The following is a 13091-nucleotide window of genomic DNA, read 5'->3' as shown; positions in this document are numbered from 1 at the left end:
CCTCCCTCTTCTGGAAGTACATGTTTCTTCACAAATTTCTGCACATCTCGCGAACTAATCAACTAAATGGAACCATATTGTCAGGTGAATGTTTTTAGTGGTAACAAATATGTTTCATAATCGACCTCAGACAACATTTAGGATTGTAAGATGGCAACTTCCGGTTTCTGGAAAACAGCCGAACATGGCCGATTTCCACCCAATACATTAATATCCGGATCTAGAATAATACACAGGAGCTAAAATTGACCACAGATAGCATTTTAAGTTCTAAGATGGCGACTTCCGGTTTCTGAAAACAGCAGAAAATGACCAAATACCACCCAATATGAGTTTTCCTAGAACCAGTATGCCGTTCAAAATCCAGAAATTGTCTCCAAATGCCATTATGAAATCCAAAATGGCGACTTCCGGTGTCGGAAAAAAGCGGCAAACAACCAAATACCACCCAATATGGGTATTTCCGGAACCGTAATGATGCACTGGAGCCACAAATCGACTTCAGACAACATTTTGGATTGTAAGATGGCAACTTCCGGTTTCTGGAAAACAGCCTGAAATGGACGATTCCTGTTAAATATTAGTATTTCTGGAACCAGAAAGATGCACAGAAGCTAAAAATTGATCACAGACACAATCTTGAATTTTAAGATGGTGATTTCCGGTGTCTGACAAACAGCCGGAAATGACCAAATACCATTCAATATGAATGTTTTCGGAACCAGAATTACGCCCAGATGACAGAAATTGATTTCACAGGCAATTTTAAAGTCCAAAATGACGACTTTCGGCTTCTGAAAAACAGTCCAAAGTGACCAAATATCACCCAATATGAGTTTTCCTTTAACCAGTATCCTAAATACCATTTTGAAATCCAAGATGGCGACTACCGGTTTGTGAAAAACAGCCTAAAATAAACAAATACTATCCAATATGAGTATCTCTGGAACCAGAATGATGCAAGAAGCTAACAATTGACCTCAGGCACCATTTTGACTTGCTAAATGGCAACTTATAGGCAACAGTCGGAAATGACCGAATAATACTCAATATGGATATTTCCGTAAACGTGATGATGCATAGAAACCAAACATTGACCCTGGACACTATTTTGAATTTGAAGACGACCACTTTTAGTTTCTGGAAAACAACCCAAAATACCTCCCAATATGGCTATTTCCGGTGTCAGATTGTTGCCAGAAAGTCTGCTGATAATGACAGAATACCACCCAATATGAATAAATTCAGAATTGAGGCGATGTACAGAAACCAATAGACGAGGATGTTGTCATTTCGATAAAACCAATCATTTCAAACGATTTGTTATTTGACTTTGATCATATCCTATGGCCGATTCGTCGTGCATTTGCAGACTTCAAACAAACCGCAAGGAATCAATGAACTTGGAACGTTGAAATAGTACGACACCACATTTAAATTATGTTGAGGCCACATATATCGAACAAAGCAGGTATAGTTTTAAATAGTCTTTGAATTTCTCTTCTTTCCATAACTTTTGAGCCACACATCAAATTGTTATGAAGTTTGTTATTTGTAAGTTTGATAGATGACTCGTTCGTATGACACTAGTTTTGTTCAAATAAGTCATGTAATCTTTGAGATAGGGTAACGGGGGTATTTTGGCCCACATGCATATTTTGGCCCACCCGGGTACATTTTAGGTATTTTATCTGATAAATTCAATGAATATTAGAAAACTATGCATGCAATATTAAATAACACACCTAAGAATCATACTACACTATAATTTTCGGCGAAAAACTGCCTCTAGGTAGTGTTATTTTAGAATTAGTTCATACATATTCAAAGTCATGGCTGAGTCAACCGAAAGTCGAGAGGAAGTGGTAGTATACATGTCAACGTGCGGAAGCTATTGTAACAAATATGTATGCTTATGAAACAGTTCGTTGTTGTAGTAACATCAATAAAATGTCCTAGAAACAGTTTTTATACTCTAACATGTTGGAAAAGTTAAAAAGTGGTTAAACGCATGGCCGAAATATGTTTGCCTCTTTCTGAAGCAAACATATTTTGGCCATGCCAAGTTTTGACATCTCTTTGATTACCGTTCGGCCGTTGCACGTGAACAAAGAAGCAGCTTGTGACAATTTACAGGTAATAACTTCTTAATTTATCACATTTAACGATATAAAATTAGATGAGAATGCTTGTCAAACCGCTATAAGCCAAATCATTTCATTTTTAGATACCTAAAATTTACAAAAATTCACAGCAGAAGGATGTTCTCCTCAAACCCACTATTTTTGCTCTAATAGTACCGATGATGATCTTTAATATAATTAGTCCGAACTATTTCCTTACACGTCTGTAGATATAAAGGTGGGCAAAAGTAAAAATTTGGTGGACCAAAATATGTTTTTAGTACTTCGTAGAAATTTTGATATTTCTAGGATATTTTTCAATATATTGCATTGTTGAACGGTGTATATTAGAATAGACACTTAGTTTTTAACAATGGTATAATAGAGTAGGTATTTATGTTGAAAAATTGTGTTTGTTTTTATTGAACTGTGCGAACACTTCCCAAAGCTGGTCAAAATACCCCCGTTACCCTAATAGACTTTCGTTGTTTTATTAACAATTTAATACATAACGGTTGCTTAAGTTCGATTATAATCAAATGAAATGGGAACGTGTAGGGCAGCCAAACTTTGAAACCACGTTCAATCATAATTCTTCAGTTAACCCTTAACTAACCCGCTCATCTGATAATAATAATCAAATCGGTTGTGTAGTTTCTGAGATAATGAAGTTTCGTGATTTTCACAAGTCGGCACATTACAAATGAAGTTACAGTTCGATTACAGTAAAATTCAATAGGGTCTTCTGAGGCAGCTAGACCATTCATTTGACACTAATTTTGTGGAAATCGGGTCGGCCATCTCTGAGAAAAGTGAGTGGGTCCAAGTAGTCTTCGGAATATGTTCCTTTGCATAGCTGGATTTCACATTTTTAAACATAACAGGCAAAGTAATAGTCCGATTGCAAAACAAATCAATAGGGTCTTATGGGGCAATTAGACCTTCCATTTGACACTGATTTTATGAAAATCGGTACAGCCATCTCTGAGAAACATGAGTGAGATTAAACAGTCTTCAGAACACGTTTCTTTTCATAACTTTTGAACCACATGTTCAATCTTTAAAAAATTCAAAACTTAAGGGTTTCGGGAAAGCCCGTTCATTTGAGACCAATTTTGTTCAAATCGGTTGTGTTGTTTCTGAGATATTGGTGTTTCGTGTTTTTCACATGTTTAAACATAACCTCTAAACTGAAATTCCGATTACAATAAAATTCAATAGGGTCTTATGGGGCAACAAGACCTTTCATTTGCAATTAATTTCATGAAAATCGGTCCAGCCATCTCTAAGAAAAGTGAGTGAGAATAAAAATCTGCACATGCACACACACACATACACACACACATACAGAAAATGCTCAGCTCGTCGAGCTGAGTCGAGTGATATATGCCATTCCGCCCTTTGGAGCACTTTTATACTTTCGGTTTTGCAAGTGATTGCTATACCTTTCTAGGAGAAAGGCAAAACTGATGTCTTGAAAGAAAACATGCTGGTAAAAGCAACAATACCGTACAGTATAATATACTTATTATGTGGAGCAGAGCGCCGCTGGTTTCTCGTCGTCTATCATTGCAGTGGTACACGACTTCTATTTCCGTGAAATCAAGGAAAAACTGCAATGCTGCTGCATTGATAGTGATTAAAAGTTCATCTCATGAATATGGTTACCTTAAAAAAATAACATAAACTACTTACAAGAATTGCAACGGTCATAAGATATTTTTTGCATTCTATATTCGATATTCACTAAATGATCGTGACCGAAAGAGTAGATTTCTGAAAATTCAAATTTATATAAGATTAAAAGCCAGCGAATGCTTCTGAATATTTTGTCGATTCACTAGGATCTATTCAGAATCTTTTTTCACATTTCAACATTGTTAGATGATCTATTTTTGTTTTCAACTTAACAAATAATATTCTTACGTATATTAGCTGTCTTCGTAATACAGTGAATGTAATTGTTGGCGAATGAAAAAAACTTGTCAAACAAAAAACAGAAATTTTTCATTTCGAACTTTAACTTCCTTGTAATTGTTGATTGTTATGATTTTTCGCTAGAACTTGTTGATAAATTTGTTCAACTTATCTTCTTATATTTCCCTTTGCCCGAACCTATGTAACGGCTTCGAAATTATTTCCATAATGAGATTTTTATAATAAATTTAATTTGATCAGAGTTTATTAAGACAAAATCATGTAACGTAAATATTGTTGGATCTGGTTTATGAGTAAATAGAGTTAATTCTGATTCAGACGCATTGCGAGAAATTCTTGGTGCTTCTTAAATAACAACGAAAAGCTTGTGCCTTGTTAAAGAAATGTTGTTCGCACAAAGAAACACTACACAATGTCGTTAAGTGTAATCGAAGTTCTTTCGAGTATTGTTCAATATATTTCTAAAAAGAAAATTTATGGGGAGTCTGCATATAAAAAATACTAAATCACAGAACAAACGAACTGTTGCTGTCTGCAGATTCTGTACCATTTGTAATTAAAAATCCTTCTAATTACAGTGTTTAGTCCCACGTCACCATTTCATACAACCGTAGGGCTGTATACCTTGTAGTATTTTGACGTGAGACTACGTCTTTGTTTTCTATACTGGTATGCATTCTGTGAAATAGGAAACGAAACTGAAAAATTATGCGTCAGATTTCAAACGATAATAACAGCATAACCTTATGATGGATAACAATAACCAATATGTTGTTGGATAGATAAAATGTTGAACAATTTTGTAATACGCTAGTCATCATTATTTTTTCATTGCAAAGCGGTAAAAATCGATAAAAAGTGTCAAGGACAAAACTACGCGAACAATGAACCAATCACATGCGAGCATTCCTAGCACAGACGACATGAATAGACACCAACCATTCCCTGTGATATTCTCTGTATCATTATCACAAAAAAAGGACAAAGTCTCCCCGTCCAACAGGTCAATTTATGTTTGCTTCCATGAGCGTAGACTAATTTGATGTCTCGAAGGTAAAGGTTTTTCGAAAAGTTTGAAACAATCCCTTGTCTAGAACAATTTATAAACCTGCTTCTAGAGCGTAATAGAAACTGATGTCTCGAAAGAAAACATGCTGATAAAAGCCACAGTACCGTAGAGTAGAGATGGTCGGGTTTGGATTTTTTCGAACCCGTACCCGACCCGTACCCGATTTTTTTTTTCGGTTGAAACCCGAACCCGACCCGAACCCGAAACTTTTTTTATCGATCAAACCCGAACCCGACCCGAACCCGACCCGAACCTGAAAATTTTATTTTTGTGAAACCCGAACCCGACCCGAACCCGAAGCTGTGGAACCCGAACCCGACCCGGGTTTGAAAACCCGAAACCCGACCATCTCTACCGTAGAGTATATGTGGAGCAGAGCGCCGCTAGTTTCTCGTCGTTTGTCATTGCAGCGGGCACGACTTCTATTCGCGTGCAATCAAAACTGCAATGCTGCTACTGATGGTGATTGAAAGTTTATCTCATGAATATGATTACCATAAAAACCATAAATTATTCAACAAGAATTGAACATTTTTGCAACGGTTATAAGTTATTTTTATTTATTTTTTATTTTCGATATTCACTAAATAATCGTGACCGATAGATTATCGAACGAGTAAGTTCCTAAAAATACTAATTTATAGAAGAGTAAGAGCCTGCGAGTGCTCGTGAATTTTTTGTCTATTTACTACGATCTATTCTAAATTGAAACAAACTTGTGAAGCAACAAACAAAAATGAATCTTTTTAAACTTTAACTTAGTTATAATTGTTAAATGTTGTTTGCACAAAAAAACACAACATCACCAAGTGTAAATGAAGTTCTTTCGAGTGTAATTAAATATATTTCTGAAAAAAATGAAGGGGAGGCTGAGAATTAAAATACGTAAATCACTGAACAAACGAATTTATCGTGTCTGTAATTACAGTAATTACAGTGTTTAGTCCCACGTCACCATTTCATACAATCCTAGGGCTGTATACCTGTAGTATTGTTCTGCATATTATGTTTACCAAAAATTGACCATTAACAACTGTAGAATCAAACTCGACACTGTTACTAACATGAAAAAAGTGAACCAATTTGATGAGAAAAAAAATGTCTAAATTATAAACACGATTGCTGAAAAAAAAAATTGCAACTATCCAAAAATGCCCATTGAAGGTCCAAACAAATAGAAAAAGGAAAAGATGTGGAATTGAGCCTGAAAACAAAGAAAATTGATATATTTTTAGTCAAAAAGCGCTTCTCAATGTTAGTTTAGATGATAAAATATTACAACATCAAACAAATTAAAATACAAATACAAATTAAGTTTTTTTCTACGCAGGGGATTTTTTTTTTCCTGTATGGACTTCCTCACTGCGACCAGAATCGTAGATCTATTGTGAGATATGCCCGGGTGTCTGCTGTATCCCGCACTTCTGTTAATAGCAATCCCGCTATTGAGAAGTGGCATGCTTATTATTATTGTTCATCAGTGCTTGTGTGTAATATGATACTCTTCCTTACACGCTTACTATTCTACTATACCGATACTCGTTCCTCTTGCCAAATATCACCAATTATAATTCCCTGGAGAAGTTTCGTCGTGCGTCCTTCTGGCCAGTTTTATCGATAAGAGGGACTTATTTTGTTAAGAGGAAGTCACGCAAAGGTATTGTAGATTTCAGCGTAAAGGAAGGGTAACTGGTGGGGAGCCTGAGAATAAACCCATGCTTAAGTCCTTTTTTGACATCGGATGGCCTGGTTCTACTAAGATTCGAACCCACGACCATCCGCTTGACAAAGCAGACTCTGTAACCTTGCGGCTACGCAGCTCCCCCGCAGGGGATACGTAGCGTGTGAAATAATCCGATTTGAAAACCGCGTAAATTCCGAAACTCGCGTGAAAAAAAGCGTACATTTAAATTCGCGTAAAAAACTTCATTTGCTAAATACTTTTGAAACAGCAACAAATGCAGTTTTATTTTCTAGAAAATCCGTATAAAAACTGCGTGAATTTCGAAATCCGCGTAGAAACCCGCATAAAACCGCATGAAAAAGACTTAAATGTACTGTCAAAAATGTGAAGAACATCAAAAATTTCAAAAAATTGAAGTTTTAAAAGAAAAAACAAAATTTATAATGCTAAAAATGCTGAGAATTTCGAAAATATTAAAAATTGTAAATTTACGGGAAAAATGTTGAAATGTTAAATTTTACGTTGAAAAAATAAACAAGTTGATAGTTAATAATGTTAAAAATGTTTGAAAGGTTGAAAATGTTAAAACCGTTGAACATCTCAAAAATGTTAAAAATGATGAAAAAGTCGAAAATGATAAAAATGTTGAAAATTGGTAAAATGCCAAAAACGAGATAAAAATATCAAAAATGTTACAAAAACTAAAAATGTTAGAATTGTTAGAAATGTTTGAAAAGTCAAAAAAGGTGAAAAAGATAAAAATCCTTAAAATCTCAAAAATCCTTAGTTTCAAAAATATTTCAAATTTCTAAAATAAATTTATAAAATGTTCAAAATGTTAAAACTGGTGAAAAAGTTAAAAATGTTAAAAATGTTAAAAATGTTAAAAATGTTAAAAATGTTAAAAATGTTAAAAATGTTAAAAATGTTAAAAATGTTAAAAATGTTAAAAATGTTAAAAATGTTAAAAATGTTAAAAATGTTAAAAATGTTAAAAATGTTAAAAATGTTAAAAATGTTAAAAATGTTAAAAATGTTAAAAATGTTAAAAATGTTAAAAATGTTAAAAATGTTAAAAATGTTAAAAATGTTAAAAATGTTAAAAATGTTAAAAATGTTAAAAATGTTAAAAATGTTAAAAATGTTAAAAATGTTAAAAATGTTAAAAATGTTAAAAATGTTAAAAATGTTAAAAATGTTAAAAATGTTAAAAATGTTAAAAATGTTAAAAATGTTAAAAATGTTAAAAATGTTAAAAATGTTAAAAATGTTAAAAATGTTAAAAATGTTAAAAATGTTAAAAATGTTAAAAATGTTAAAAATGTTAAAAATGTTAAAAATGTTAAAAATGTTAAAAATGTTAAAAATGTTAAAAATGTTAAAAATGTTAAAAATGTTAAAAATGTTAAAAATGCTAAAAATGTTAAAAATGTTAAAAATGTTAAAAATGTTAAACATGTTAAAAATGTTAAAAATGTTAAAAATGTTAAAAATGTTAAAAATGTTAAAAATGTTAAAAATGTTAAAAATGTTGAAAATGTTGAAAATGTTAAAAATGGTAAAAATGGTAAAAATGTTAAAAATGTTAGAAATGTTAAGAATGTTTAAAATGTTAAAAATGTTAAAAATGTTAATAATGTTAAAAATGTTAAAAATGTTAAAAATGTTTAAATTGTTTAAAATGTTAAAAATGTTAAAAATGTTGAAAATGTTAAAAATGTTAAAAATGTTAAAAATGTTAAAAATGTTCAAAATGCCCAGAATGTTAAAAATATTAGAAATGTCTAAAACGTCCTAAATGTCTAAAATGTTAAAAATATCTAAAATGTCTAAAATGTCCAAAATGTCTAAAATTTCTAAAATGTCTAAAATTTCTAAAATGTCTAAAATTTCTAAAATGACTAAAATTTCTCAAATGTCTGAAATGTCTAAAATGTCTAAAATGTTCAAAATGTCAAATGTCTGAAATGTCTAAAATGACTCAAATGTCTGAAATGACTAAAATGTCGGAAATGTTTAAAATGTCTAAAATGTCTGAAACGTGTAAAATGTCTAAAATATCGAAAATGTCTAAAAAGTACAAAATGTTTAAAATGCCAAAATGTCTAAAATATCTCAAATGTCCAAAATATTTAAAATGTCTTAAATATCTAAGATGTCTTAAGTGTCCAATATGTCAAAACTGTCTAACATGTCTTAAGTGTCGAAAATGTCTAAAATATCTAAAATGCATGAAATGTTTAAAATGTATAAAAATTCTGAAATGTCTGAAATATCTAAAATGTCTAAAATGTCAAAAAAAGTCTAAAATGTCCAATATATCTAAAGTGTCTAAATATCTAGAATGTCTAAAATGTATAAAATGTTTAAAATGTCGAGAATGGCTGAAATTTGTAAAATGCCTGGAATGTCTGAAATGTCCAAAATGGCTAACATTTCCTAAATATCAAAAATATTTGCAATGTTTCACATGGCTAAAATGTTTAAAATATCTAAAATATCTAAGATGTCTAATAAGCCCAAAATGTCTAAAATGTTTTAAATTTCTATATTGTCTAAAATGTCTAGAATGTTTAAATTGTCTAAAACATCTAAAATATCTAAAATGTCCAAAATGTCTGAAATGTCGAAAATGTCTGAAATGTTTAAAATGTGTAAATGTCTAAAATGTATAAATGTCAAAAATGTCAAAAATGTCAAAAATGTCAAAAATGTCAAAAATGTCTAAAATGTTCAAAATAAATAAAATGTCAAAAACTTCTAGAATATCTAAAATGTTGAAAATGTCTAGAATGTGTGAAATGCTTTGAATATTTAAAACGTATTCAATGTCAACTGTGAAAATAGAAGTGTCAAAAATGTACAAAAAATAAAAAATGTCAAAACGTTGAAAATTTCATAAATTTTCTCGATGTGTAAAGGTTTCAACATTAAATAGATGCCTAAAAATTTAATATATAAATTTCAATTGCTGATTACTAATTTTGTAAGCCTACTATGCACTCAAAATTATCAGCAAATGTTTTTGAAGGCCAATAATAACCACAAAAAATATTAGAGATAGTTTTTAAAAGTAAATGATGGCAAAAAATCTATTTTTTTGAAGGTCATCAAGAAATACCAGTTCCAAGTTCCATGTTAATCCTGGACAAATGCAAATAATCCCAAACAAAACTAAATTTAGTCAATAAAACATTACCATTAAACAAGTCTAAAAAATATGAAAGAAAATTATTCTGAATCCAACTCCAAATCGCCGATAAATGCTTCTAGAAACCAGAAAAAGCAAAAATGTAATTGTACTTTAAGATCACTAAAAACTTGCTCAAATACAAACAGTTGGTGTTCGAAAAAAAATTTCCACCATGGCACGATAGTCCTCCGCAGCGCGCTCACGTGATAGCAAGCGAACACATGCCGTGCAGTCTGTTTACATTCGATTCCTTCGGCACAAGGTACACCAGCTTTCTTCCAGCCGGAAAAATTTCCCCCTCTTTGGTGGCAGTTATGTCGAATGAGTAATTTCGGCCGTACAACCCACATTCCGTACTAGTAACAGCAGAGAGGGTTGAACATTTCTCAATGGAAAGTGGCACAGGAAGCGGTACTTTGCTCTCAGTTATCCTAGTCTCTTCATCGGCATTTTCTCTCGCTCTATTCCTTAGCTGTCCGGGTTTGGCGAAACTCTTTCTAACTCCTGCTTCTGTTCACGCTAGCCTGGCTGTGTTGGTGATGCCAATTTTCGCCGATTTTCCACCCTGCTGTCTTTGTCGCTGTTAGTATTGGTACCGTGGAAAGCGAGCGCCAGGAGCCGCCCTATCATTGCAGTTCAAGAGCCTTTCGCTTGTAGGATCAGTTTTGTTTTTGTACACATTGCGCGTTCGTGAAGTCGTCGAGTGGTGAATTTGATGGAAAACTTTTCGGTCTGCTAATTTAACGAAAAAGTGCATTTTCCGGTGACTATTGTAGTGTCGAGATTTTCCGCAACGGGCGCGGCATCGTTTTCTGCATGATATGATAAGAAGAGCTGCCTTAGAGGATCACGGTTTTCTGCGAAATCTTACTGCTTGTGAAAAGTGTACACCGCCGCAGCCGCCATTGTGACGAATGGTGTGTGTACGAGTGGAACGGGCTGGCGGGTGTCTGTGAAGTTTGTGCAGTGTTTGTTGCGATCGAAATCGAATTGAAGGTAAAAATTGTTCTGCCCCAGCTTCCAGACGGGGCTGCGCTCGACTGGGTTTAAGTCGCCAAAATAGAAGAAAACGGAGCTTGCTTTCTGTGCGAAATAGTTTTCTTGCTTCTTGGTTTCCAAATTGGTTTGCAATGCAAATCAGTTGAATACGGTGAATTGCTTGAGCTGTCACAGTGATTGATGATTGTTCGTGTTGATCTGCTTGGTATAACTGATAGGATTAGCTGCTACGAGTGCGAAAGGGCTTTTACGTTAAGTGAAAGGTTGGTTGTCATACTTTTTTCTGTTTGTTTTTTTTTTTTGTCATGCAACTTTTTTGTTACTGATTTTAATTTATTAATGATTCCTTAATTGATTGGCTGATTGAAAAAAAAAAAGGCTGTCTCCTCTTTTTGCTAGAGTTAAATTTGAATTTTGAACTATGTAACTTCAATTCACTTGACAATTGCTAATTTACGTTAGAAACCTGTTCTTACTTCCACCCGTTTGTGTACCTTCGTAAAATCTCTCTTTTTATCGACCCAGATGAGCAGGGTTTTACTTAATTGGTCTCTTTTGCAACGACACGACATCGTCTTTCTCATCAATTTTAAATTTGATTACAAAGTTACCTAGAGTCTTACGTGTAGTTTAAGGGTGGGTGGCAATCTTTAACACTCTCCAGTCTTACCTACCTGATTGCGGTAGAATGTTATTCCACTCGGTCCGGTCACTGAGAAATGCAGCTAATCAAAAATTGATTACGCTAGGTCAGGGAATGCTGATCCAGCTTACTCGAGATTGGTTATTTTTGCGCTTGTTTTCTTCCACTCAAGATTAAAAACGGTCTGTGCCGAGTTGGCATGTTGCCAAACCTCGATAAAATACTCCGATAGTGTAAATATGTTTGTCGATTTGGTGACCTGCCAGAGTGCCGTGGTTGGCAGAATTGAATCTAATCGGATTACTTTTCGTGATATGGTCGAAATGTGTTCCCTAGATTGACGGTTATACACACTTAAATTTAGAACCGTAATCGACGTTTGTTTCTCGAAGGGTGTAGCAACAATGAAACCTCCAGCTTTAATAGTTGTCAAAATATCAAACAAAGTTTATTATTTTTGATTTGAGATTTTTTCATTTACGAAGCTGCTTCTCAATCCAATCGACATAGCAAGAAACTCCCGCAAATACTCCCGGTTTGTTTGGGGTTCCACATATAATGGGACCCCATGAAACGATACCGACCTGAACCACTTTATCACCAAGCAATTTGACCAGGGGACCACCGGAATCAGCAGAGCAAGCACTTTTCGAACCGTCCGCAGGTCCAGTGCAGATGTTACTACTTTTTAGTGCATAGTCGAATTCCCACATTTCAAGACAGGTACCATAGCTTACTAACGGAAAAACAGCTTTCTGTAAAAGAAAAAAAATTGAATTCATGGTCTTTAGCTGTTAAAAATAATGATTTTACTCGTAGTTTATCAGGATACTCCGGGAAGAAGCCAGTTGATAAGGATCCCCATCCACTGAGCACAACGTCACCTTCAAACTGTTCCGACTGTATCGGAAGCTGTACAGTTTTTACTTTACCATTCAACTCGAATGGTTTGTCAACGCTGATAACTGCAACATCATTCGGACCGACTCCCTCTCCTCCATTAAATTTCTCGTGGATGGTAAACAACTCTACCAAGCGACGCTGTTCGAATCCTTCCGCAACGGAAACGTCATGTGCAGCGGCAACCACTTCGATGAATCCGTTCTCCGAATACGAAGTGCGACAGTGGGCAGCAGTCAGGACGAAATTTTCGTTCAGCAAAGATCCTCCACAGAAGTGCATCACTTCATTTATGCTATCGTTGTAGTTCCATTGCAGTGAAATTTGGTAGGGGAATTCGTGCTTCTGGGCTTCCTCTCCTCCGACGATCTTTGCAGCTAGAAAAGTTTAAACTTTAAAGATTACTTGTTTCCAACAAACTGCGGATGGTATTCACTAGATCTGGAAGAAACAAACGCCAAACTGGCTATGACTAGAAGTGCCACTGTTAGTTGGAAAGCCATTACTGCCATAATCAATTTACTGTCTACCATTTGGAGTGA

The 13091-nt window shown here is 33.9% G+C and overlaps 2 protein-coding genes across 8 annotated transcripts in view; one reads left to right on the top strand and one right to left on the bottom strand.

The window, feature by feature from the left end:
• Positions 1-13091, top strand: part of LOC129731829 (tyrosine-protein kinase Btk29A) — a 202174-nt gene that overhangs the window by 15183 nt on the left and 173900 nt on the right. The window contains exon 1 of one of the 7 annotated variants that reach the window (XM_055692174.1): positions 10851-11003. The exons of the other annotated variants lie outside the window; for them this stretch is intronic. The gene's annotated coding sequence lies outside the window, so the exon portion shown is untranslated. Of the gene's footprint in view, positions 1-10850; positions 11004-13091 lie in introns of those variants that run through there. 7 annotated transcript variants of the gene reach the window in all.
• On the bottom strand, positions 12123-13052 carry LOC129731832 (trypsin-1-like). The gene is made up of 3 exons (XM_055692178.1): positions 12986-13052; positions 12463-12926; positions 12123-12404 (listed from the first exon to the last, which is right to left on the bottom strand). The coding sequence occupies exons 1-3, from the start codon at positions 13050-13052 to the stop codon at positions 12123-12125; spliced, it is 813 nt and encodes a 270-aa protein (XP_055548153.1).

This window comes from Wyeomyia smithii, chromosome 3 (genome assembly GCF_029784165.1).
Source record: "Wyeomyia smithii strain HCP4-BCI-WySm-NY-G18 chromosome 3, ASM2978416v1, whole genome shotgun sequence".
NCBI lineage: Eukaryota > Metazoa > Arthropoda > Insecta > Diptera > Culicidae > Wyeomyia > Wyeomyia smithii.
This window is presented reverse-complemented; position numbering and strand designations above follow the sequence as displayed.